The sequence below is a fragment of the Nerophis ophidion genome, linkage group LG16, assembly GCF_033978795.1.
Source record: "Nerophis ophidion isolate RoL-2023_Sa linkage group LG16, RoL_Noph_v1.0, whole genome shotgun sequence".
NCBI lineage: Eukaryota > Metazoa > Chordata > Actinopteri > Syngnathiformes > Syngnathidae > Nerophis > Nerophis ophidion.
In genome coordinates, this window is record NC_084626.1 from 12,114,838 (window position 1) to 12,142,588 (window position 27,751).

General features: G+C 40.3%; 1 protein-coding gene across 2 annotated transcripts; it reads left to right on the top strand.

Annotated features, from left to right (window-relative positions):
* Positions 1 to 13,291: 13,291 nt before the first annotated feature.
* Positions 13,292 to 23,483, top strand: LOC133535640 (proline-rich transmembrane protein 3-like). Of its 2 annotated transcripts, XM_061875602.1 has the most exons (4): positions 13,292 to 13,367; positions 17,686 to 17,840; positions 17,905 to 18,294; positions 21,229 to 23,483. In XM_061875602.1, the coding sequence occupies exons 3-4, from the start codon at positions 17,928 to 17,930 to the stop codon at positions 22,806 to 22,808; spliced, it is 1,947 nt and encodes a 648-aa protein (XP_061731586.1). In that variant the 5' UTR covers positions 13,292 to 13,367; positions 17,686 to 17,840; positions 17,905 to 17,927; the 3' UTR covers positions 22,809 to 23,483. The 2 variants fall into 2 exon arrangements, with proteins under 2 accessions (XP_061731586.1, XP_061731585.1); XM_061875601.1 differs by lacking the exon at positions 13,292 to 13,367 and having other exon boundaries at positions 17,488 to 17,840.
* Positions 23,484 to 27,751: the final 4,268 nt, after the last annotated feature.

Sequence of the window (27,751 nt, forward strand, 5' to 3'; positions counted from 1 at the left end):
GCTTCAACCAAGCAGCCAAAACAACACATTTGCACCAACCATTGGTAATCACATTTTATGCATCTCATACAAAATTCACTTATTCAGTGTTGATGTACTGCCAGAGAAAAAAATAGCTCAACAACATGCACATGTTCACCAACACATCCATCTAATGCTGTATATCAAATCATAAAACAGTTGAAATCAGATTACATGTGCATCTAATGCAAGTTTTGAATCAAAAAAGTTTTTGAAACTCAAATATTCAGTTTTGAAATGATAGGCCTGATTTAAAAACAGACACATTTCCACACGTAAATAAACTACAAACAATTCTGATATACTGCCAAACTACATTGGGATAATTATAATGCATTTACACAGATCTTTGCATAAAATAAGTATTAAATTAAGCTATGGACCACAATGGAAACAAGTCTTTTGGCTTTTTGTGCCATCTATCCGCCTCCGTGGCGGATCATTTCCTGAGGACAGGTGGACCTCGATACGGGTCCATTTCGCGGGTCCGTCCCGGAAAGTGCGATACCAGTGTGGGAAGGATTCAATCATTTAAGATGTCAATAAACTTCTCCATCAATCAATGTTCTTGATATTTTACCTGATGAAATGCAAATTTTCTAAACAAAAATACTGTCTCCTGGTTGATTATGTATATAAAGTTAGAGTACCACTGGTGGTCACACACTCACTATGTGTGGTGAAACTATACCCTCTGCATTTGACCCATCCCCTTGTTCCACCACCCGGGAGGTGAGGGGAGCACTGAGGTGCAGCGGTGGCTGTGCTCGGGAATAATTTTGGTGATTTAATATAAGATGCAGAGAGAGGGAGTGAGGGGACTACAAAAAAAAAAAAAACACTTTTTCTTCTCCATATTTGTCATTTTGTCATGTCAAGACTGATCCGTATTGTGGAGCATTCACATTGGAGCCGCATTAGAGTTCACTTCTTTGTTTGTTGCGAATTATGTTGTTCACACTAGCAGAGCAAATGCACCAGAGTTCCTTTCAACCGAAACAAGTGTGAACTCGATGGCTCGATGGACGAGCGGTAGACCTGCTGCTGACCTTCTACCGCTCATCCATCGAAAGCCTGCTGACCTGCTGTATTACAGTATGGTACGGCAGCTGCACTGCAGCAGACAGGGAGAGGCTGCAAAGAGCGGTCAAGACGGCTCAGAAGATCATCAGCCGCCCTCTCCCCTCTCTGATGGACATCTACATCTCCCGCTGCCTCAACAGAGCCAGTGCCATCATTAAGGACAGCACCCACCCTGGCTCTGACCTGTTCCACCTGCTACCCTCTGGGAAGCGCTATACAGGTGCATAAAAACCAAGACAAACAGGCTAAAGAACAGCTTCTTCCCCAGGGCCATAATCACCCTGAACGGACTGCCCCATTGACCCTCATAACTGCCTTCTCTTCGGTGCAATAGCCCATTCCACCAACCACCCTGTTTATTTCATGTAGATATTCATGTAGATATTCATTTCATCCACTGTATAGAGTCACATTTGTACAGAGTGTATAGGGTGTACATTTGCACAGAGTGTACATTGTACAGAGGGTAATGTTCTCTTCCACACCTTTCCTTGCACTTCTATATTTTTATATATTTACACATTATTTTGTTGCATGCACACATCGCACTATATGGAATGGCCTCAATCTCGTTACCCTGCGTAATGACAACAAAGCTGATTCTGATTCTGAACTCGGTTTTGGCAACATCTACACATTTTTACTCTTCATCCTAGCTATTAACACAAACAATATCAGGTTCTATAGTTTTTATACGGTACAAGTTCAGGATCACTGAAACTCAATTGCTGTGTTTTAGGAATAAATGCAACACCATGTTTATTATTATTATTATTATTATTATTGTTATTATTATTATTATTATTATTATCATTATTATTATTATTATCATGTGAACCAAAAGTGTTAGTAGGTCTCTTCAGTCAAAACTCAGTTTTACTCTGTCATTTCCAATGTGTACCTAATGTTGTATTCTGCAACCTTTTCTCGCCCTTTTTAACCCACGCATGTTGTTGTGAGTGAGAAGTGGAGTGCGGCACATTTGTTGACGTGCCATATTGAGCAGGCGTGTGCCTTTAACAGCATCTAACCGGGCCAGTCCCCCTTAAAGAGACCAGCGTGCGCAGCTGAGGGCGTCCCCCTGCAGGCTCCGTTTCACGGGCCTCTCCGCGCTTCTTAAGGTAGACCGGGATAGATGGGACCTGCGCATAGACAACGTGAATGGCGCAGCGGGCAGCGAAGGGTTAAAAGCTCAGTCTTCTGCTTTTCTGCAAGTGTTCGGGATGCCTTGTCTAGTGTGCCTGAGTGCGTGGGTTTGTTGATCATCCAGGTTTCAACTCTTTTCACTTTATTGATAGCTCACACAAAAATAAATATTTAAAACAAATCTCAAAGTTCAAGGGTTCAAGTTTATTCGTCACATGCAGTGAAATGCTTTTTTCCATGCTCTTCTGATATTGCGTACAGTGGGATCCATTCCAAACACTAGTTGCAGAATACTATATCTCTGATGTACATTAATTACAAGACAATAAGTTGCACAATAAGTTAGTTATGGTAGAGGTATCAGTACAAGTAGAAGTACAGTAATCAAATACAGTACCAGTGCAAGATCAAATAGTATTACAGTATATACAGTATAGCAGTGGTTCTCAACATTTTTTCAGTGTTGTACACCCTGTGAACATTTTTTTTAATTCAAGTACCCCCTAATCAGAGAAAAACATTTTTGGTTGGAAAAAAAGAGATAAAGAAGTAATATACAGCACTATGTCATCAGTTTCTGATTTATTAAATTGTATATCAGTGCAAAATATTGCTCATTTGTAGTGGTCTTTCTTGAACTACCGTATTTGGAAAAAAATATATAAAAATAACTAAAAACTTGTTGAAAAATAAACAAGTGATTCAATTATAAATAAAGATTTCTACACATAGAAGTAATCATCAACTTAAAGTGCCCTCTTTGGGGATTGTAATAGAGATCCATCTGGATTCATCAACTTCATTCTAAACATTTCTTCACAAAAAAATAAATCTTTAACATCAATATTTGAGAAAAAATCTAGCTGTCAACACTGAATATTGCATTGTTGCGGTTCTTTTCACAGTTTAAGAACTTACATTCATATTTTGTTGAAGTATAATTCAATACATATATTTATAAAGGATTTTTGCATTGTTGCTATCCATCTATCCATTTTTTACCGCTTATACCCTTTGGAGTCGCGGGGGGCGCTGGTGCCTATCTCAGTTACAATCGGGCGGAAGGTGGGGTACACCCTGGACAAGTCGCCACGTCATCGCAGGCAGGGGCGCTGAAAAGGGGGGGTAAAGGAGACGGATTCTAGGGGCCCATGATGGAGGGGGGCCCAGAGAGGCCCCTAATGATGATGTTGCCGCTGTGTTGGGGGCCCTGTAAAGATTATTTTCATGGGGCCCAAAATCCCTTGCAGTGCCCCTGATCGCAGGGCCAACACAGATAGACAGACAACATTCACACTCACATTCACACACTAGCGCCAATTTAGTGTGGCCAATCAATCTATCCCCAGGTGCATGTCTTTGGAGGTGGGAGGAAGCCGGAGTACCCGGAGGGAACCCACCCATTCACGGGGAGAACATGCAAACTCCACACAGAAAGATCCCGAGCCCGGGATTGAACCCCAGACTACTCAGGACCTTCGTATTGTGAGGCAGACGCACTAACCCCTCTTCCACAGTGAAGCCCGCATTGATGCTATTTTTAGAATATTAAAAAAAAAATCTCATGTACCCCTTGGCATACCTTCAAGTACCCCCAGGGGTACGCGTACCCCCATTTGAGAACCACTGCAGTATAGGAGCAGCACATATTGGTGTCTATAGTTCTTTGGCAGTTGAGTAGTGACAGTAATATGAACAAAGGTAATGGAACAGTATGATTTCTTTATACTCTTCCTTCCATCCATTTCTACCGCTTATTCCCTTGGGGTTAGCAGGGGGCGCTGGTGCCTATCTCAGCTACAATCGGGCAGAAAGCGGTGTACACCCTGGACAAGCCGCCACCTCATCGCAGGGCTCTTTATACTCTTGTTTTTACATTATTTACAGTATAAGAAGCAACAAATATTAAGGTGTCAACAGTTCTTTTGCAGTTGAGTACTGACAGTAGTATGAACAAAGGTAATGTACTTTTGTTTTTACATTATTTACAGTCTTTGAATGGAGAGTATTGTAGTCCGGTAAATACAGTGGTAAGTAAAGTGATTCTTGTGTGTGCGGTTTTGTGCAATTGTGATAAAGTGTTAGATGCAGTTGAGCAGTCTGATGGCTTGGGGATAGAAGCTCCTCCTGAGACTCTTTGTGTTGGCCATGATACTCCGGTAGCGCTTGCCTGACTGCAGCAGTTTGAAGAGGCAGTTGCTTGGTATTTAAAAAAATACATATTTTTTTTACTGCATCAAATTAAAATATTACATTGTGTCTAATCATTCACTTTAAAGGTAAAACTACGAAGTAAAAGCAAACCAAACCTTGTGAAAATGTTTACCTATTCAATTATAACTGTTTTGACGTATGAGCGGCTGCTCATCAGGGCGAGGGATGGATTTCCTCGCCGGAGTGGTGTTAAGTGCCTCAAACCTTGCAAAGTGGTTGTTTAGGTCGTTAAGGAAGCTGATGCTGTTGTCACAAGGACGGGGGGCATATGCAAAAGTCAAATATATTTATCTGTACAGTAATCTATTTATTTATATCTGCGCCTTATTGCTCTTTTATTCTGCACTACAATGAGCTAATTCAACAAAATGTTGTTGTTATCTGTACTGTAAAGTTCAAATTTGAATGACGATAAAATAAATGATAAATTATAAATGGGCTGTACTTGTATAGCGCTTTTCTACCTTCAAGGTACTCAAAGCGCTTTGACACTACTTACACATTTACCCATTCACACACTGACGGAGGGAGCTGCCGTGCAAGGCGCTAACCAGCACCCATCAGGAGCAGGTGAAGTGCCTTGCTCAGGACACAACTGACGTGAGGAGGTTGGTACTAGGTGGGGCTTGAACCAGGGACCCTCGGATTGCGCACGGCCACTCTCCCACTGCGTCACGCAAAAAGGAAGTCTAAGTCTATTGTGCCGATGTGTCAATCTGTTGAGGGACTGTGGATGACATTTTGCACATCTATGATCCGCCATATTTCTATAACATCTATCCATCCATCCATTTTCTACCGCTTGTCCCTTTTGGGGTCGCGGGGGGTGCTGGAGCCTACACCCTGTCGGGGTACACTCTGGACAAGTCTCCACCCAATCACAGGACCGACACAGATAGACAGACAACAGTCACACACTAGGGCCAATTTAGTGTTGCCAATCAACCTATCCCCAGATGCATGTCTTTGAAGGTTGGAAGAAGCCGGAGTACCCGGTAGTAACGCACGCAGTCACAAGGAGAACATGCAAACTCCACACAGAAGGATCCCGAGCCCGGGATCGAACTCAGGACTACTCAGGATCTTCGTATTGTGAGGGACACGCACTAACCTCTGTTCCACCGTGTTTCCATGCATTTGTATACCATCCTTGTGTTATTGTTTTCATCAATGTGCATGCATCCATCCATCCATTTTCTACCGCTTATTCCCTTTGGGGTCGCGGGGGGCGGTGATGCCTATCTCAGCTACAATCGGGTGCATTGTCGCTTTAAATCAGGGGTGTCAAAATCTTTTTATCTCAGGGGCTGCATGGAGGAAAATCTATTACCTCCATGGGCCGGACGGGGAAATCATGGCATAATAATTAACAAATACAACTACGACATCTTCAGATTGTCTTCTTTGTTTTACTTTGAGCCAAAACACAGCAAGCACATTCTGAACATGTAAATATCACAAATAATCCTCTTGACAAAACACTTCAAGTTAGTTTTAAATTTTGAGGGAAAAAAAGGTGCAGTTTTAAAAACACCATGAAGAACACTAAACTTGGACTTAATCTCAGCGTATCTACAAAGGAATTAAACATTAAGTACCAGCCCACCTAGAATTGCACAAAAACAAAATAAAGGATAAATAAAAACGCTTCTATGTATCAACTACCTCATTTGTGATTTCCACTGTGTGATGTCTTTAAATTTGCAAAGAAGACAATCATTTTCACAAAACTATATCAATGTGCAGCATTTTAAGTGGGGTAAGAAATTGTTATCCTTCTCCTGTTTGTTTTATGTTGGGTCGAGGGGGAGGAGTCGCACCCCTGTTTTGCTGCGTACCTCCTTCTTGGTAAACTTGCTCGCCCCTGTATAAACCATTTCCCTTGCATACTAGAAATGTGCCTCACAATACGAAGGTCCTGGGTTTGAGCCCGGGCTCGGGATCTTTCTGTGTGGAGTTTGCATGTTCTCCCCGTGACTGCGTGGGTTCCCTCCGGGTACTCTGGCTTCCTCCCACTTCCAAAAACATGCACCTGGAGATAGGTTGATTGGCAACACTAAAAATCGGCCCTCGTGAGCCAATGTGAGTGTGAATGTTGTCTGTCTATCTGTGTTGGCCCTGTGATGAGGTGGAGACTTGTCCAGGGTGTACACCGCCTTCCGCCTGAATGCAGCTGAGATAGACTCCAGCCATACTTGCCAACCTTGAGACCTCCGATTTCGGGAGGTGGGGGGCGTGGTTGGGGGTGGGGAGGGGAGCGTGGTTGGGGGCGGGGCATGGTTGGGTGTGTGGTCAAAAGGGGTGGAGAATATTTACATTCACTAAGTCAAGTATTTAATATATGTACTAACCCCGTTTCCATATGAGTTGGGAAATTGTGTAAGATGTAAATATAAATGGAATACAATGATTTGCAAATCCTTTTTAACCCATATTCAGTTGAATGCACTACAAAGACAAGATATTTGATGTTCAAACTCATGAATTTAATTTTTTTTATGCAAATAATAATTAACTTAGAATTTCATGGCTGCAACATGTGCAAAAGTAGTTGGGAAAGTTCATGTTCACCACTGTGTTACATCACCTTTTCTTTTAACAACACTCAACAAACGTTTGGGAACTGAGGAAACTAATTGTTGAAGCTTTGAAAGTGGAATTCTTTCCCATTTTTGTTTTATGTAGAGCTTTAGTCGTTCAACAGTCCGGGGTCTCCGCTGTTGTATTTTACGCTTCATAATGGGTCAGACATTTTCGACGGGAGACAGGTCTGGACTGGAGGCGGGCCAGGAAAGTACTCGCACTCTTTTACTACGAAACCACGCTGTTGTAACACGTGGCGTGGCATTGTTTTGCTGAAATAAGCAGGGGCGTCCATGATAACGTTGCTTGGATGACAACATATGTTGCTCCAAAGCCTTTATGTACCTTTCAGCATTAATGGTGCCTTCACAGATGCGTAAGTTACCCATGCCTTGGGCACTAATACATCACAGATGCTGGCTTTTGTACTTTTTGCCTAAAACAATCCGGATGGTTATTTTCCTCTTTGTTCTGGAGGACCCCACGTCCACAGTTTCCGGATATAATTTGAAATGTGGACTCATCAGACCACAGAACACTTTTCCACTTTGCATCAGTCCATCTTAGATGTGCTCGGGCCCAGCGGAGCCAGCAGTGTTCCTTGGTGTTGTTGATAAATGGGTTTTGCTTGGCATAGCAGAGTTTTAACTTGCACTTACAGATGTAGCAACCAACTGTAGTTACTGACAGTGGTTTTATGAATTGTTCCTGAGTCCATGTGGTGATATCCTTTGCACACTGATGTCAGTTTTTGATGCAGTACCGCCTGAGGGATCAAAGGTCTGTAATATCATCGCTTACGTGCAGTGATTTCTCCAGATTCTCTGAACCTTCTGATGATTTTACGGACCGTAGATAGTTAAATCCCTAAATTCCTTGCAATAGCTCATTGAGAAATGTTGTTCTAAAACTTCGATAAATTGCTTACAAATTGGTGACCCTCGCCCCATCCTTTATTGTGAATTACTTAGCATTTCATGGAAGCTGCTTTTATACCCAATAATGGCACCCACCTGTTCCCAATTAGCCTGCACACCTGTGGGATGTTCCAAATAAGTGTTTGATGAGCGTTTCTCAACTTTATCAGCATTTATTGCCACCTTTCCCAACTTCTTTGTCACGTGTTGCTGGCATCAAATTCTAAAGTTAATGATTATTTGCAACAAAAAAAATGTTTATCAGTTTGAACATCAAATATGTTGTCTTTGTAGCATATTCAACTGAATATGGGTTGAAAATGATTTGCAAATCATTGTATTCCGTTTATATTTACATCTAACACAATTTCCCAATACATATGGAAACAGGATTTGTATATACAGTATTTATGTATATGTATATATATATATGTGTATATATATATATATATATATATATATATATATATATATATATACACATATATATATATAATAATGTATATATATATATATATATATATATATATATATTTAAGAAATACTTGACTTTCAATGAATTCTAGCTATATATACACATATATATATATATATATATATATATATATATATATATATATATATATATATATACTGTTTCATGGGGGGGTTCCCTCAATCATCAGGAGATTTCCTTCAATCATCTCCTGATGATTGAGGGAACCCCCCATGAAACAGTTCTGTAGAGATGAAGTAGTGTTGTGATTTTTCCCACACCTACATATTGCGCTCTACCACGGTATCGAGCACTATTCTCTGGATAATCCAATCAAGACATATATATATATATATATATATATATATATATATATATATATATATATAAAATAAATACTTGAATTTCAGTGTTCATTTATTTACACATTTACACACACATAACACTCATCTACTCATTGTTGAGTTAAGGGTGGAATTCCATCCCCATCCATTTTCTACCGCTTATTCCCTTTTGGGGTCGCGGGGGGCGCTGGCGCCTATCTCAGCTACAATCGGGCGGAAGGCAGGGTACACCCTGGACAAGTCGCCACCTCATCGCAGGGCCAACACAGATAGACAGACAACATTCACACTCACATTCACACACTAGGGCCAATTTAGTGTTGCCAATCAACCTATCCCCAGGTGCATGTCTTTGGGAGTCGGAGGAAGCCGCAGTACCCGGAAGGAACCCACGCATTCACGGGGAGAACATGCAAACTCCACACAGAAAGACCCAGAGCCTGGATTTGAACCCAGGACTGCAGGAGCTTCGTATTGTGAGGCAGACGCACTAACCCTTCTGCCACCGTGAAGCCAAAGGGTGGAATTATCCATCCTTGTTTTTCTAACCATTTACATGTACAGTAGATGGCAGTATTGTCCTGTTTAAGAGTGTCAAACATTACCATAAATTGATTAACGTGGACCCTGATTTAAACAAGTTGAAAAACTTATTCGGGTGTTACCATTTAGTGGTCAATTGTACGGAATATGTACTGAACTGTGCAATCCAATAATAAAAGTTTCAATCAATCAATCAATGTTGTTTACGGCAGACAAACTGCTTTACCGTAGACGAAAACGGACTGCTGTTGTTGTGTGTTGTTGCCGTGCTGGGAGGACGTTAATGAAACTGCCTAACAATAAACCCACATAAGAAACCAAGAACTGGCCCTCGATCATTCTACAAGTATAACATCTTTGGGCAGACATGCTGTGGGAAAGCGGACGTGAAAACAGTCTCCAGTCCGCATATAGCTGGAGGGGGCGCGGCCTCCAGCTCCGCCTGAATTTCGGTAGATTTTCGGGAGAAAATTTGTCCCGGGAGGTTTTCGAGAGAGGCGCTGAATTTTGGGAGTCTACTGAAAAATCCGGGAGCGTTGGTAAGTATGTGACTCCAGCACCCCCCGCAACCTCGAAAGGGAAAAGCGGTAGGAAATGGATGGATGGACTAGAAATGCTATTGTGACACCCAGTGGACACATTTAGAACAACAGTTTCTTTAGTTTAAAAATGCAGCTCAATTTTACACTTAGCAAATTCATCTCGCGGGCCTGATCCGGCCCAGGGGCCACTTGTCGGACATCCCTGCTTTTAATGGGCCCGATGCGGCCCTTTAAGCTTTTTAATCTGGCTCGCCGGACCTTCCCAAATATATTTATTTAGATCTTAAGATGGGAATTGTAGCTGCCATTATGATGTGCAGTGATGTGTTCAAATGACTGTAAGTCTTGAACTAAACAAAGCATTTCAATGGTTGGAATCTGGGCTTTTGCATGATATACTAGTTACTATGGTAATCTAATTAGTTACTATGGTAATCTAAGTCACAGCAGCTCAGACAAGGCACCAAGCAGTGTGGGTGGGGAACGTTTCCACAGAGTGTTTCCAGAGGGGCCAGCGTGAAATGTGGGTGTTCTAAAGTTCTAAAGCTTAGTGATGTATAAGATATTTCAGATTGTAGGTGGGTTTTTTTTTAAACCCTTCGTGTTCATATTTCGCTGTGTTTGTTGTATATTTGTTGCGTTTCGCTTGATTGTAGAATATGTCGACGGAGAGGGGGTGTTACGTTCATATGTTGTCAATATTACAATGTTTTATCGTTCATAGTTAATATTGTAAATCCCACATACTTTATTTTCATGTACATCCTGATGTCTCATTCAGTAAAAAAAATTCTAATTCCATTCCGTTTTTTAACGTGGTCTGTCATAATATTTTTAGCATTCAATCAGACATTATCGTGAGGTTTTGTATTACTGTTCCTAGAAATACATATAACGGACCCCAGACACATTTTTTCTCCAAATTTGGCCCCCCGAGGCAAAATAATTGCCCAGGCCTGGAATATGTGGTATGAAATAAGCGTTGTTGGTCATAGTATACAATGTGTTTCAGCTATTCCATCCATCCATCTGTTTTCTACCGCTTATTCCCTTTCGGGGTCGCGGGGGGCGCTGGCGCCTATCTCAGCTACAATCGGGCGGAAGGCAGGGTACACCCTGGACAAGTCGCCACCTCATCGCAGGGCCAACACAGATAGACAGACAACATTCACATATATATGTATATATATATATATATATATATATATATATATATATATATATATATATATATATATATATATATATCCATCCCCATCCATTTTCTACCGCTTATTCCCTTTCGGGGTCGCGGGGGGCACTGGCGCCTATCTCAGCTACAATCGGGCGGAAAGCAGGGTACACCCTGGACAAGTCGCCACCTCATCGCAGGGCTAACACAGATAGACAGACAACATTCACACTCACATTCACACACTAGGGCCAATTTAGTGTTGCCAATCAACCTATCCCCAGGTGCATGTCTTTGGAGGTGGGAGGAAGCCGGAGTACCCGGAGGGAACCCACGCATTCACGGGGAGAACATGCAAACTCCACACGGAAAGATCCCAAGCCTGGATTTGAACCCAGGACTGCAGGAACTTCGTATTGTGAGGCAGACGCACTAACCCCTCTGCCACCGTGAAGCCCTATATATATATATATATATATATATATATATATATATATATATATATATATATATATATATATATATATATATATATATATATATATATATATATATATATATATATATACAGTATATAAATATATATATACATACAGGTATATGTGTATCTAAGGATGGATGTAGGTATGTATATGTGTATATATACAGGGGGAATCAAAAAGAATAAGCCAAAATTATCCCTGGATATTTCAAAAATGAAAACAATGGTATACATAGCTTGAACAGGTGTGTTGTACATATCTTTGAGTATTAATTTCATGCTTTACAAGCGCTCAATATAACCATAACCGGCAACACAGACGACGAATTCCTCCCAAACGCTCCCCAGGATGTTACGATCCACTGTGTTGATTGCTGCTGTTATTCGATCTTTCCTTGTCATTGAGGTCTTCTAGGACTATTTCCTTTTACACTTGCAGCCAGTCTCTTTAAAATGAAGTGAAGTGAAGTGAATTATATTTATATAGCGATTTTCTCCAGTGACTCAAAGCACTTTTACATAGTGAAACTCAATGTCTAAGTTACATTTGAACCAGTGTGGGTGGCACTGGGAGCAGGTGGGTAAAGTGTCTTGCCCAAGGACACAACGGCAGTGACTAGGATGGTGGAAGCGGGGATTGAACCTGGAACCCTCAAGTTGCTGGCATGGCCCCTCCACCAAGCGAGGTTTACCACACCTAAACTGTTTAACCTACCGTTGAATGCTCTCACGATACGGTGGATCAACGCCAAATTATGTTCTAAAATCACGCTGCACCGTGACAATGGCATTCGTTTTCGCAAACTTAAGCACACAAAACGCCTTCTGTTGAGGAGTCGCCATTTTTATGGTATATAAACAAGTGGTCTTCCTACAATTGAATGGTTCCGAAAGGACTACAACTGTGAAATTGTAATACAATAAAACTTGGATAACTCCTGTATCCAATGATCATTAGTTAAGTCTATTGCAGTGGTTCTCAACCTTTTTTCTATGATGTACACCCTGTGAACATTTTTTTTAATTCGAGTACCCCTTAATCAGAGCAAAGCATTTTTGGTTGAAAAAAAGAGATAAAGATGTAAAATACAGCACTATGTCATCAGTTTCTGATTTATTAAATTGTATAACAGTGCAAAATATTGCTCATTTTTAATGGTCTTTCTTGAACTATCTGGAAAAAAAGATACAAAAATAACTTTAAACTTATTGAAAAATAAACAAGTGATTCAATCATAAATAAAGATTTCTACACACAGAAGTAATCATCAACTTAAAGTGCCCTCTTTGGGGATTGTAATAGAGATCCGTCTGGATTCATGAATTTAATTCTAAACATTTATTCACAAAAAAAGAAATATTTAACATCAATATTTATGGAACATGTCCACAAAAAATCTAGCTGTCAACCAGGGGCGTCCAGACATATTTCACTGGGGCACGTGCCCCACTGTTGATCTGCAGTGCCCCAGTAAAAATTTCACCAATAAAAAAAAACACTTCAGAGTTTTAAGTCTACATAACATAGACAACAGCGCACATAATACTTAGTATGGTAATTGTTTGCTACTGTATTCAGTCCACGAAACAATGAGCACATGGCTACTTAATATGGTAATTTATTCACGTGTGGATCGAGACTTCGGTTGAGAGAGAGAAAGAGAGAGAGACAGAGAGAGAAATAGAGAGAGAGAGGCGATGCGAATCACTGCTGAGGTAGGTAACGTTAGCCAACAACAATTTGTTAATTACATTATTTTGATTTTGATTTGACTCAAACTGTAACTCCTAGATGGATTTAAGAAAGTTATTCGCCCGCAGCAGAGAAGAAGCGAGGAATGAGAGATGTAAGTGAAGTCCTAGCTAGCTAGGCAACATCATTGTCTTAAGTTGATGCTAAGTTAGCTAACGTTATTCCTTGTATCAAGACAAACATATTCATTTGCTGTACGAGATGTCGGGGGAATTTCCAATCAACATGAAACATAATGTTGGTTATTGTCTGCTGGTTCTGCATCAATGATGATTTGGAGTAAGCATGTGTGAGTTGAGTGCTTCTCAAATGGTTTATCTTCAGGAAGAAAAACATTTTTCCATATCATCAAGTCGTGAGCCATTTTTTTAAATCATTCAAGATTATTTCACAGAAAAATAGCACAGTAGACTTATCTTGTTAATCGGTATGACTTTGACTAAAATAATCTTGTTTTGTCACCAGAAAAATGGCTACAGCTAAAGCATCTGGTTTTGTTTCCAGAAAAAATTGTAACATTTCTGTATTTGTTTTCAGAAAGATGGCTGAAAATATCGGGTTTTGTTGCCCCACTTAGATTAAAAAATATATATATTTCCATGTCTGTCCTGAGTCCTCCTCCAACTTGTTAGTCGGTTTGCCTTTTGCTAAAATACTCACTAATAGTCACAAGAAAAATGGCTAAAAATATCTGGTTTTGTTGCCACAATTTTATTTTTTTCTCCCTAAACTTTTTTTTTTCATGCACACATCTGACTGCGACTCACTGAAAATGACACGCAATCCACTTTTATGTCACGACCCACCAGTTGGGAACCACTGGTCAACTGTATAACAGTTACTGTAATATTTCCATGTCTGTCCAGAGTGATTGACCACTTTGCAAAAATGAAAAGGAGACGTTACAGTTTACTTCTCAGAAAATGATTCCCTGAACAGACACACAACAGTTGTTCATTTATTCTACTACTGTGGCTTTATTGTTTTGTGTATATTTTATAGTTTTATGTATCTGAAATAGGATTAGCCACATTGCCATAAATGGAAATTAAATAATATATATAAAAAAACAGAGATTTAGGGGTGCTTTTTTTTTTTTTTTTTTTACTTTTGTAGATGTTACATTTGCAGATGATTACTGCAATATATATTTCAAAAAGATTCATTGCTCTTCCTTTTAGCTTTTTACCAGTAGCAGTTTAGAAGTCTGGAGTAAAAAAGTGCACAAGTAGGTCAAATGCATTAGTTAATTTCAGGTGGTTAATCAAAGATCCATACAACATAATCTGATATGATTTCATAGTTTAAAGCACTATTTATCTATTTTTTTATGATAAATAAGTGCTAAAAATGTTTTTGCCTGCGCGCTTTGCACGCTCAAATGAAATATTTGTGCCCCAGGTGTGCCCCAGTACAGTATTAGGTCTAGTGACGCCCCTGCTGTCAACACTGAATATTGTATTGTTGTATTTTTTTTCACACTTTATGAACTTGCATACATATTTTGTTGAAGTATTATTCAATAGATATATTTCTAAAGGATTTTTGAATTGTTGCTATTTTTAGAATTTTTTTTTAAATCTCACGTTCCCCTTTGCATACCTTCAAGTACCATTTGAGAACCACTGCCTTAAGAGAAGCAAACGCGCGATTGCATCTATTTCGGATACAACATATCTCAGACGGCAACATAGACGGTTGGCAGCCTGGTGGGATATGTTTGTCGCCGAGTGTGTTGTGCCAGCTGAACGGCAAGAGAACTTTCGAATGTCCAGGTCAGTCTACTTAGTGAAATACTTTGTCCATTTGTCGAAGGGGAGACAACGACAGACTACGAAAAACAGTGAATACATTTGGATTAGCAAAGCAGACTATTACTAGTTATCGTCCGCAATGTATGTCGAGCGATTACTCAACATCTAGTTTTTTACTCCATAACTATGGTGAAGCCATGAAGATCATGGTCAGATGAAGCCAGAAGGACTACATCCTCTGCAAAAAGCAGAGACTTTATCAAGTACGACTGTCAATTTCAGCCTACAAGCACAGTGTCCTAAACTGATATCTATGATTTGTGTTTAAAAATCTCACGTACCTCTTGCCATATCTTCAAGTACCCCCAGGGTTATGCGTACCCTCATTTGAGAACCACTGGTCTATTACAATGCTTTACAACTGAATAAATATGTGAGCATTTTGGCGTATTATCTTTTTAATCACCTTATCTATGCATATATACATGTGTTTGTATGTATGTATGTATGTATAAATATATATATATATATATGTATATATATATATATATATATATATATATATATATATATATATATATATATATATATATATATATATACAAATCCCGTTTCCATATGAGTTGGGAAATTGTGTTACATGTAAATATAAACGGAATACAATGATTTACAAATGATTTTCAACCCATATTCAGTTGAATATGCTACAAAGACAACATATTTGATGTTAAAACTGATAAACATTTCTTTTTTTGCAAATAATTATTAACTAGGGACGGCGTGGCGAAGTGGGAGAGTGGCCGTGCGCAACCCGAGGGTCACTGGTTCAAATCCCACCTAGAACCAACCTCGTCACGTCCGTTGTGTCCTGAGCAAGACACTTCACCCTTGCTTCTGATGGGTGCTGGTTGGCGCCTTGCATGGCAGCTCCCTCCATCAGTGTGTGAATGTGTGTGTGAATGGGTAAATGTGGAAGTAGTGTCAAAGCGCTTTGAGTACCTTGAAGGTAGAAAAGCGCTTTACAAGTACAACCCATTTATTATTTATTTAACTTTAATTTGATGCCTGCAACAGGTGACCAAGAAATTGGGAAAGGTGGCAATGAATACTTATAAAGTTGAGGAATGCTCATCAAATACTTATTTGAAACATCCCACAGGTGTGCAGGCTAATTTGGAACAGGTGGGTGGCATGATTGGGTATAAAAACAGCGTCCCAAAAAATGTGCACCCCTATGTCCACAAGTGCGTGAGGAAATAGTCAAACAGTCTAAGAACAATGTTTTCTCAAAGTGCAATTGCAAGAAATTTAGGGATTTCAACATCTACGGTCCATAATATCATCAAAAGGTTCAGAGAATCTGCAGAAATCACTCCACGTAAGCGGCATGGCCGGAAACCAACATTGAATGACCGTGACCTTCGATCCCTCAGACCGCACTGTCTGAGGGAGTCTGGCTGGCTGCAGGGAGTCTTTGGACCCGCTCCCGCCATCAGTGTGTGAATTTATGTGTGAATGCGTAAATGTGGAAATAGTTTCAAAGCGCTTTGAGTACCTTGAAGGTAGAAAAGCGCTATACAAGTATAACCCATTTAGGACCTACCAGCTACACAATTGTAGACAAGCTAAAAATACAGTGTGCAAAGCAGTAACCAGAGCAAGGGGTGGTTATTTTGAATAAACTCAAATATAAAACATGTTTTCAGTTATTTCACCTTTTTTTGTTAGGTACATAACTTCACGTGTGTTCATTCATAGTTCTGATGCCTTCAATGACCATCTACAATGTAAATAGTCATGAAAATAAAGAAAACACATTGAATAAAAAGGTGTGTCCAAACGTTTGGCCTCTACTGTATGTAGTAATACTTGAACAATATTGCAGTCTAAAACAGCACATTTGTCAATATAAAGAACTATCATAGTTGCATAGTACTTATACATACAAAATCTCCAAGGCAGAAGCGTATTAAAAAGGATCCAGTAACTAACGTGTCCACATCATTTAAAATTACTACATCATGAGCTATAACTTCTTGAATTATTGTGGCCACTATGTGTCGCCAAAAACAATTACAACTCCACTTTGACCCCAAAACAGCACAAGTCCAATACAGACTTATGCTGATAAATAGGTTAGTGTTTCTCATACCTATTATTGTTCTCTTTTTGACTAATTTCGCTTTATCAATACTTTTCAAAATGATAAAAGTATATATGATCAGATCAATGTCAAATTCGGCCAATGTCACAATTGAAGTGAACCCTTAATTATTGTTCCCTACTGTATTACCTCTATACAGTAGTGTTTTGACACATACACATGAATATGCAATATAAAGCAACATAATAAAGTTCCCACGTTGCTGTGCTTGAGTGCCGTTGGCCGTGCTTGTTGTGACTTTGTACTTCCTTAAGAATCTTAATGTAATCCATTTGAGAGGGATTGACCTCAACATAACTGCTGTAGACAGGTGTGTCTACAGCAGTGAGGCATGAGGGTGCGGGTGGTTGTTGGCGAGTGACAATTAAAACGTCATAATTCTTCAAATCGTTTACTTAATGTTATTTTGAATTGTACAGGATCTTTGAGAACGTATTCCATGTATTCACTTCAGCTGTGATCCGGTCCTTGCATTGTTTTGGTGTTGGTTGCAGGCAGCATAGCGATGGGAGGCTGCCAAGTAAGCAGCCGGTGCAGTAAGAAGAATAAGCTTGATGGTCTGCAGTGGTGAACGTCATCAGAGAGCATCAAGCAGGCGGCCGAGAACCTGCTTCACATGATGCATCCATAAATGCATAAGGATTTACAGGTAGCCTATTGATCCTCAACTGTTGATTATTTTTGTGTCATAGTCATTCTGCTTGATTCTACAGGTTTCGGATCAGACTGGACAAAGATGGGGTGTCCCTCTCTACTCCTCATTACTCTGACTGCGTGTCTCCCTTCACTTGGAAGCTTGTCAGACTCACATTCTTGGACAGAGACGACCATTCGTCGAGTGAGTGAAACAGAACGTAGCAGTGTGGGCAGCAGGGAAAACCTATTGGATGGCACAATCCGTCCCCTGGCAAAAGAGCAGGCCAGAAACCCAGATGAGTTGACCCTGACTGGAAGCGCCGCCATTACTACACCTCGGTTAATTAGGCCTGGAGCCTCTGGAGCAGCAGACGCTAATTCTTCCGTTGCAATACACAGTCGTCTAGGAGTAAAGTCCCTGGACCGTCGCCGCAAAACTGCCAGTGTTGATAACAGATCCCTAACTGGTAAGTGATATGTAGATATTCTTCTTTTTCTATCATATTTCTACACACACACTTTAATTAAGGCCTTTTTTCCTAGGAAAACAAATATTGGGACATCTCGAATATAAGATGACCCAATATTTGTTCTATGGTGTATTCTATGTGGTTGAACATGGTATTTCTGTAATTTTCTTCAGAAATATGGAAATACAGAAGAAATTAGTGTTAAATATGCACCCATTTGGCGCCACTTGCTGGTTTACATGTACTGTACAAACCTCTAGATCTCAAATATAAGACGACCCATCTTTTTCAGACTTTTTCCTGTGGAGAAGAATACAATCCTATATTTGAGTCAATATGGTAATTGTTGTTTTCTATTGGGTCAAATAGTTTGTAATGAACAAATCAGCTACAGCTGCTGGTTTTCATGTTTAAACATCTAGATTTTAAATATGCCACGTCCCTTTATTATTCAGACTGTTTTCTGAGGAAAAAAATCGCCTTGTAATCAGGTTAAGAAGGTATTTATTTATGTTGTAGTGTACACTACAGGCCAAAAGTTTGGAAACACCTTCTCATTCGTGCGTTTTCTTTATTTTCATGACTATTTACATTGTAGATTATCACTGAAGGCATCAAAACTATGAATGAACACAAGTGGAGTTATGTATTTGACAAAAAAAGGTGAAATAACTGAAAACATGTTTTATACTCAAGTTTGTTCAAAATAGCCAACCCTTTGCTCTGATTACTGCTTTGCACATTCTTTGCATTCTCTCGATGAGCTTCAAGAGGTAGTCACCTGAAATGGTTTCCACTTCACAGGTGTGCTTGAAGCTCATTGAGAGAATGCTAAGAGTGTGCAAAGCAGTAATCCGAGCAAAGGGTGGCTATTTTGAAGAAACTAAAATATAAAACATGTTTTCAGTTATTTCACCTTTTTTTTGTTAAGTACATAACTCCACATGTGTTCATTCATAGTTTTGATGCCTTCAGTGACAATCTACAATGGAAATAGTCATTAAAAAAAACGCATTGAATGACCATGAATATAAAACAACCCATCTTTTTCCAACTCATCTGGGGGAAAGCACTTTAATCTATTTGGAGAAAATTGTTTTTTAATATCTACATAATTTGGTACCACTCGCTAGTTTTTATGTGTAAACCTCTAGACCTCAAATATATGACAACCCAATATTTTTCAGACTGTTTTCTGTGTAAAAATATGGTAAATGGCGTCTTATATTCGGGTCATTACGGTGTTTTTGATGTAGACTATATTTGATGCCACTTGCATAAACCTCTGGAGCCTGAACATCACTTCTCTTTTGTAACACTTCTCTTTTGTAAAGTAAATCTGTACAGCATATATGGGCATCTACAATAATATGATTTGCCTAAGTGGCTGGACAGGACAGATTAAAAGAAGAAACAAATAAATAACACTCCGTTTGGCACAATAACCCACATTTTTAACAGTTAATCTAATACTATTCTAGTCCTCATGATAGACAGACAGACTAGATTTGGGGTGTCCTAAGTGCAGCATTTGTTACATGTTTTTTTTAAAGCCACATATTGTCATAGAAGTGCACCCACACTTTTGCCAAGTACTGTCTTACCAGTTTCTCATAGAGCAAAGGGGTGTCCAAAGTGCGGCCTGGGGGCCATTTCCGTCCAGCACCTAGTGCTTGTAAGCCCTGGGTGTATTGAAAAATTACAATTAACTAATCATTAATATTCCACTTCCGATACGATACGATACTGATAATGCAGTCTTGACTATTGGTCGATACCGATCTGAAATTAGATCAAAGAATACAAACTTTTTATTTGGCTTATTTTGTATTGTGTAGTGTTAGAAAATGTTTGACTAATAAGTTGGGATCACATGTGCTCTGCATGCTGGATAGAACTTGAATCTGAAATGGACTGTTTACTACTTAGCTGTTATATCTTGTTTTCTTACACGTTCAAGTCTCATTTGCAAGTATGTATTGATTTCAGTTTGTCCTCAAGTGTGTTGCCGTAGTCAGGAGGCAATCTTTACCAATAAATTGAATGTGCCAGTCTTGTGTTTTGTTGAGCCCTACTAAGTGTTTGTAGTGTAAGTATTGCACTCATTACACGCCAGCGGTTTGATTGCAACATGCTTCCTTGTTGTAATTTTGATGGCCATATATGGAAGTGTTAAAATTACTTTGTAAAATCGTTCATCTTAATTCCTAGCATGTATATATGGCATATCCAATGTAAATTAGCATCAAGCTAGCATATTTATTTTAATGCATTTTTTGCATTTAATGCATTATTTTGTACCTCATGTAAGTTACATTGACACACTATATTTATGTATGTTCAGTTTTACGATGTTTTGAAGTAAATACTTTTAAGACGCTCTCAAATGGAGACAACCAGTTAATTGTCTGCTGAGCTAGCAAGAACAGATGTTAGCGGGAGCAGAACAGACTCCTTGTATCGGAGATTTTAGATGGAGGCTGATACAATTCGATACCTTTTTTTTCCGGAAATCATTCCAACATCCAATATCAGTATCGGCTCGGAACAGCAATATTAAACTAAGTTGCTTTGTGGTCCAAAACAGAGCTAAGATGTGGATGTTTTGTTGACATAGCTTAGCATATATCAATCAATCAATCAATCAATCAATCAATTAATTAAAATGTATTTATATAGCCCTAAATCACAAGTGCCTCAAAGGGCTGCACAAGCCACAACAATATCGGCTCAGATCCCACATCAGGGCAAGAAACAACTCAACCCAATGGGATACAATGAGAAACCTTGACCTATTGACCTATATTGTTTTAGCATCTTTTTATTTGACAAATTGTATCAAAGCGCATCCTCGGAAAAGTTTGGACACCCCTGCTCTGATAGACTTCTGACGACAAAATGGGTCATTAATATATTTGTCTCTCCTATTAGATGAAGACCATCCAGTCCAAACTCGTGTGTTGTCCTCTGCGACAAAGGACAACTTGTCGAGATATGGACGACCATGCATCCAAAGTCCTTGTGTCCGTTTTACCAACTACAACGGCACCAACCTGCAGTGGGACGACATGAGACGCACGCTGGCGTTCGCCTGGGAAATCCACGTCTTCGGCTCAGCCAGCCTCTTTATTCTGATGGCGTCTTTGGCTGTTATGGGACTAGTCGGTGCCTCTACTTTACCATATCCCCACTGCGGCACTCTGATGCTGGCTAACAGTGCCCTGATTATGGGGGGCGCGGTGCGGGCCGTCCACCTGCTGCTGGATCCTTACGGGACCCGTCAGATCGTGTCTCACGCCACGCTGGCGGCGCTGCAGAATGTCCCCATGCAGCTTCTCCCGTGGGCTCAGGTCACCCTTACGCTTGTCACGCCCAGGCGGTTCAAATTGTTCCTGTTCCCGATGATGCTGCAGAAGCCTCAGGTGGTCGCAGGGCTGCTTGTCTCACACTGCACTGTTCTCCTAGCAGCAGACTTACATTTCACTGATTTATTGCCACTGCTCCCTCTTTTCCTGCAGACTCTGTCCCTCTGCTGGGGCCTCCCGTTCTGTATGGAAATCCTAACCAAGTCCCTTTCCCATTTAAACATCTTCTACAGGTCGTCACTTCCTCTGGGGGTTTCTACACAGAGGATCGAGATGTGCGCAAAGCGAGTCACAGCCGTGTGCGCCTCCCTGGGCATTGTTTGCTGTAGCCTTCAGATTTGCAGTCTCCTGTGGCTCTACGGGCTGATGGGGAACTGGAGGCGCTTCGGTTGGGGCTGGTGGCTTGGTCAGTTCTGGGCTAGGATTCTGGAGTTAGCTTGGGGCTTCTCCTTGCTTGTCTTGGGTTCCTGGATCTTCTGGATGCCCTCCAGAAGACGTGGCCAACGCGAGGTGTCCAAGACGACAAGCTGGTGGGATAGGGTCTTAGCCAGTGTCCAACAAGGGCGGCTCAAGCGTAGTGAGAAGAAATGGAGAGCGCTGATGCCAAACAATTTGGCTAAGCATCATTTGTCAGGATCGAGTTTCATCACGAGTCCCTATGAAAACCAACCGTCTGTGGTTGTAACGGAATACAAGTGCGATCCCTCCGGCATCAGCAATGGTGACTCTCAGGCAGCGTTCCTGCAAAAAGTGAGTGAGCGTGAATGTATTCTCTCCTTCATTAATCTTGACACGATGTCGCCATCTCCCGTTAACCCGAGGCGGAGCATGGACAATGCCCTCCATCACGGTCAGCTTTTAGCCGGTAGTCTGTTTACACCTCCTCCTCCTTCATGGACGCACTCTAACGACGAGAACGGCACTACGGCTTTCCCTCCGGCCTATGTTGGCTACGGCTGGATGATAGACACGGAATCCATCCCCGCATCTCTGGATCATTTCCAAGCCAGGGAGCCGTCACAGATCACGGATCACAGTTGTAACGATCAGTCTAAGAAAACCCATCGGGAAGAGGAGTTTTCTTCAAGGTTATCAACGCCGTCACATTCAAATGATTGGTCCGATGAAGACGTCACCAACTTTTAAAACATAACATCTTTAATCTGAGGTCTTCAACATGTGGTCCGCAAAGGTACTGCAGGGGTGTGGTCCCTAAATTACGTCAGAATACGGCCCACCAGCGTCCAAACTCTGGCCTGCGGGAAGTCTCAAGTATTTTTTTTAATTAGTCCGACCGCTTCTATGTTAGCTACCTCTGTTTGTTTATAATGTCTATTTTTCTGCTGGATCTACTCTCTATTTCATTTTTGCTGCAGCGGGTACATATACTGTAATACTGTACATCAGGAGTGTCCGAGTCATTTGAGTTCAGGGGCCGCATGGAGGAAAATCTGCGCACCCGCGGGGCGGACTATTAAAATCATGGTATTAAAACTAAAAGATAAAGATAACTTCAGATTGTTTTATTTGTCTTACTTTGGCCAAAAATAGAACAATTACATTCTGAAAATATGACAATAAAAGTATAGAGAAAAAAAAAAACGGCAGTGGTAAAGTTTAGATCAGGGGTCTCCAAACTATTGCCCGCGGGCCAAATACGCCACAGTGTCGGACGAGTGCGCACACGCGGTGCACTCTTTTAGTCAATTAATACGTGAGGAATTTTTATATATATATATATATATATATACATACATACAAACCCCGTTTCCATATGCGTTGGGAAATTGTGCTAGATATAAATGTAAACGGAATACAATGATTTGCAAATCCTTTTCAACCCATATTCAGTTGAATGCACTACAAAGACAAGATATTTGATGTTCAAACTCATAAACTTTATTTTTTTTTGCAAATAATAATTAACTAAGAATTTGATGGCTGCAACACGTGCCAAAGTAATTGGGAAAGGGCATTATCACCTCTGTGTTACATTACCTTTTCTTTTAACAACACTCAATAAACGTTTGGGAACTGAGGAAACTAATTGTTGAAGCTTTGAGAGTGGAATTCTTTCCCATTCTTATTTTATATAGAGCTTTAGTCGTTCAACAGTCCGGGGTCTCCACTGTCGTATTTTACACTTCATAATGCGCCACACATTTTCGATGGGAGACAGGTCTGGACTGCAGGCGGCCCAGGAAAGTACCCACACTCTTTTTTTACGAAGCTACGCTGTTGTAACGCGTGCTGAATGTGGCTTGGCATTGTCTTGCTGAAATAAGCAGGGACGTCCATGACAAACACGGTGCTTGGATGGCAGCATACAGTATGTTGTTCCAAAACCTGTATGTACCTTTCAGCATTAATGGTGCCTTCACAAACCTGTAAGTTACCCATGCCTTGGGCACTAATGCTCCCCCATACCATCACAGATGCTGGCTTTTGAACTTTGCGTCGATAACAGTCTGGGTGGTTCAGTTCCCCTTTGGTCCGGATGACACGATGTCGAATATTTCCCCCAAAAATTTGAAATGTGGACTGGTCAGACCACCAAAACAGTCTATCTTAGATGATCTCGGGCCCATAGAAGCCAGCGGCGTTTCTGGATGTTGTTGATAAATGTCTTTTGTTTTGCATAGTAGAGCTTTAACTTGCACTTACAGATGTAGCGACAAACTGTATTTAGTGACAGTGGTTTTCTGAAGTGTTCCTGAGCCCATGTGGTGATATCCTTTAGACATTGATGTCGGCTTTTTATACAGTGCCGTGTGAGGGATCGAAGGTCACAGTCATTCAATGTTGGTTTCCATCCATGCCGCTTACGTGGAGTGATTTCTCCAGATTCTCTGAACCTTTTGATGATATTATGTACCGTAGATGTGGAAATCCCTAAATATCTTGCAATTGCACTTTGAGAAATGTTGTTCTTAAACTGTTTGACTATTTGCTCATGCAGTTGTGGACAAAGGGGTGTACCTCGCCCCATCCTTTCTTGTGAAAGACTGAGCATTTTTTGAGAAACTGTTTTTATACTCAATCGTGGTACCCACCTGTTCCCAATTAGCCTGCACACCTGTGGGATGTTCCAAATAAGTGTTTGATGAACATTCCTCAACTTTATCAGTATTTATATCCACTTTTCCCAAGTTCTTTGTCATGTGTTGCTGGCATCAAATTCTAAAGTTAATGATTATTTGCCAAAAACGGAAACGGGGTTTGTATATATACATGTACAGTATATATACAAACCCTGTTTCCATATGAGTTCGGAAATTGTGTTAGATGTAAATATAAACGGAATACAATGATTTGCAAATCATTTTCAACCCATATTCAGTTGAATATGCTACAAAGACAAAATATTTGATGTTCAAACTGAAAAACATTATTTTTTTTTGCAAATAATCATTAACTTTAGAATTTGATGCCAGCAACACGTGACAAAGAAGTTGGGAAAGGTGGCAATAAATACTGATAAAGTCGAGAAATTCTCATCAAACACTTCTTTGTAACATCCCACAGGTGTGCAGGCTAATTGGGAACAGGTGGGTGCCATGATTGGGTATAAAAGCAGCTTCCATGAAATGCTAAGTAATTTACAAACAAGGATGGGGCGAGGGTCACCAATTTGTAAGCAAATTGTCGAACAGTTTTAGAACAACATTTGTCAACGAGCTATTGTAAGGAATTTAGGGATTTTACCATCTACGGTCTGTAAAATCATCAAATGGTTCAGAGAATCTGGAGAAATCACTGCACGTAAGCGATGATATTACGGGCCATTGATCCCTCAGGCGGTACTGCATCAAAAATCGACATCAGTGTGTAAAGGATATCACCACATGGGCTCAGGTACAATTCATAAAACCACTGTCAGTAACTACAGTTGGTTGCTACATTTGTAAGTGCAAGTTAAAACTCTGCTATGTAAAGCAAAACCCATTCATCAACAACACCAAGGAACGCCAGGCTTCTCTGGGCCCGAGCTCATCTAAGAGGATCAATGCAAAGTGGAAAGGTATTCTGTGGTCTGACGAGTCCACATTTCAAATTATATTCGGAAACTGTGGACGTGGTGTCTTTCGGAACAAAGAGGAACATAACCATCCGGATTGTTATCGGCGCGAAGTTCAAAAGCCAGCATCTGTGATGGTATGGGGGTGTATTAGTGCCCAGGGCGTGGGTAACTTACACATCTGTGAAGGCACCCTTAATGCTGAATGGTCCATACAGGTTTTGGAGCAACATATGTTGTCATCCACGCAACGTTATCATGGACGCCCCTGCTTATTTCAGCAAGACAATGCCAAGCCACATTCAGCACGCGTTACAACAGCGTAGCTTCGTAAAAAAAGAGTGTGGGTACTTTCCTGTCCCGCCTACAGTCCAGACCTGTCTCCCATCGAAAATGTGTGGCGCATTATGAAGCGTAAAATACGACAGCGGAGACCACGAATTGTTGAACTACTGAAGCTCTACATAAAACAAGAATGGGAAAGAATTCTACTTTTAAAGTTTCAACAATTAGTTTCCTCAGTTACCAAATATTTATTGAGTGTTTATTGAGTGTTGTTAAAAGAAAAGGTGATGTAACACAGTGGTGAACATGCCCTTTCCCAACTACTTTGGCACATGTTGCAGCCATGAAATTCTAAGTTAATTATTATTTGCAAAAAAAAAAAATTAAGTTTATGAGTTTGAACATCAAATAGCTTCTGTTTGTAGTGCATTTAATTGAATATGGGTTGAAAAGGATTTGCAAATCATTTTATTCCATTTGTATTTACATCTAACTCAATTTCATGAACTCATATGGAAACGGGGTTTGTATATATATATATATATATATATATATATATATATATATATATATATATACACACACACACACACGCACAGCCCCCGAGTCAAAAACTTTGGGGACCCCTGGATTACACATTTTTTTACATGTTTCTTTGTAGAATTCCCCCCAAATTTTTACACAAACGTAATTGTCTTTAAATGCATAAAATGTGTCAAGTTGAATTATTTTAATATAAAGTATAATAATTAAATGAAATGAACATTGATCAAACACATTGTGTTTGGAAATCACTGTACGTTGCAGATTTGAAATAAAAACATGGATAATAATTTTTAGAGTGTCTGCCTGAGATTGGTAGGTCGTGAGTTCAAACCCCGGCCCAGTCATATCAAAGACTGTAAAAATGGGATCCATTACCTCCCTGCTTGGCACTCAGCATCAGTAGTTGGAATTGGGTGTTAAATCACCAAAATGATTCCTGAGCGCGGCCACTGCTGCTGCTCACTGCTCCCCTCACCTCACCTCCCAGGTGGTGGAACAAGGGGATGGGTCAAATGCAGAGGGTAATATGTGTGACTATCAGTGCTACTTTAACTTTAACTTTATCATCAAGTTAACGACTAAGATAGGTAGCAATTAACATTCTAGTTGCCATCTAGCAATTAGAGGCACTTGCTGCCACCTAATGGTACGCATGTTAGTTGCCAGCTAGCTATAAGCGATGTTATACTAAATTATTCTAATGTCTTAGTATTTCACATTAACAAGGTATCTTTAGGACCAGGTTAATTGCTCCATCAGTTTAAGGGTCAGAAACAACATTGTCTAAATTACAGTGAACCTCGATTCACGAACCCCCCCTTTTTTTCAAAGTTGTTCGATTCATGAACTACTAGAACCAAGTCTGCGTGCAAACCATGTCTCTGTGTATGAACGCTACATTCATTCATTTTGTGTCCCCCTGGCAACCATTTTGTGGTTGCTCGTAATGAGGAGATTGAGGAGGAAGTCGGATTCGTACCACAGCAAGTTTTTAATTGTGATGAGACCGGACTTGGGACCCAGCATAGCTCAAAGGTCAACACTGTGGGCTCCTGATACAGGAGTACTGAGTTCAAACCCCATACAGGTAATCTGTAATTTGAGGACAGCATGGTGGTATAGGGGTTAGTGCATGTGCCTCACAATACAAAGGTCCTGAGTAGTCCTGAGTTCTATCCCGGGCTCGGAATCTTTCTGTGTGGAGTTTGCATGTTGTCCCTGTGACAGCGTGGATTCCCTC

Excerpts from the sequence above, each read along its gene's own strand:
- LOC133535640 (XM_061875602.1), top strand. The coding sequence starts at position 17,928 with ATGGGGTGTCCCTCTCTACTCCTCATTACTCTGACTGCGTGTCTCCCT. Across the intron at positions 18,295-21,228 it reads TGATAACAGATCCCTAACTG|ATGAAGACCATCCAGTCCAA; the intron begins GTAAGTGATATG and ends CTCTCCTATTAG.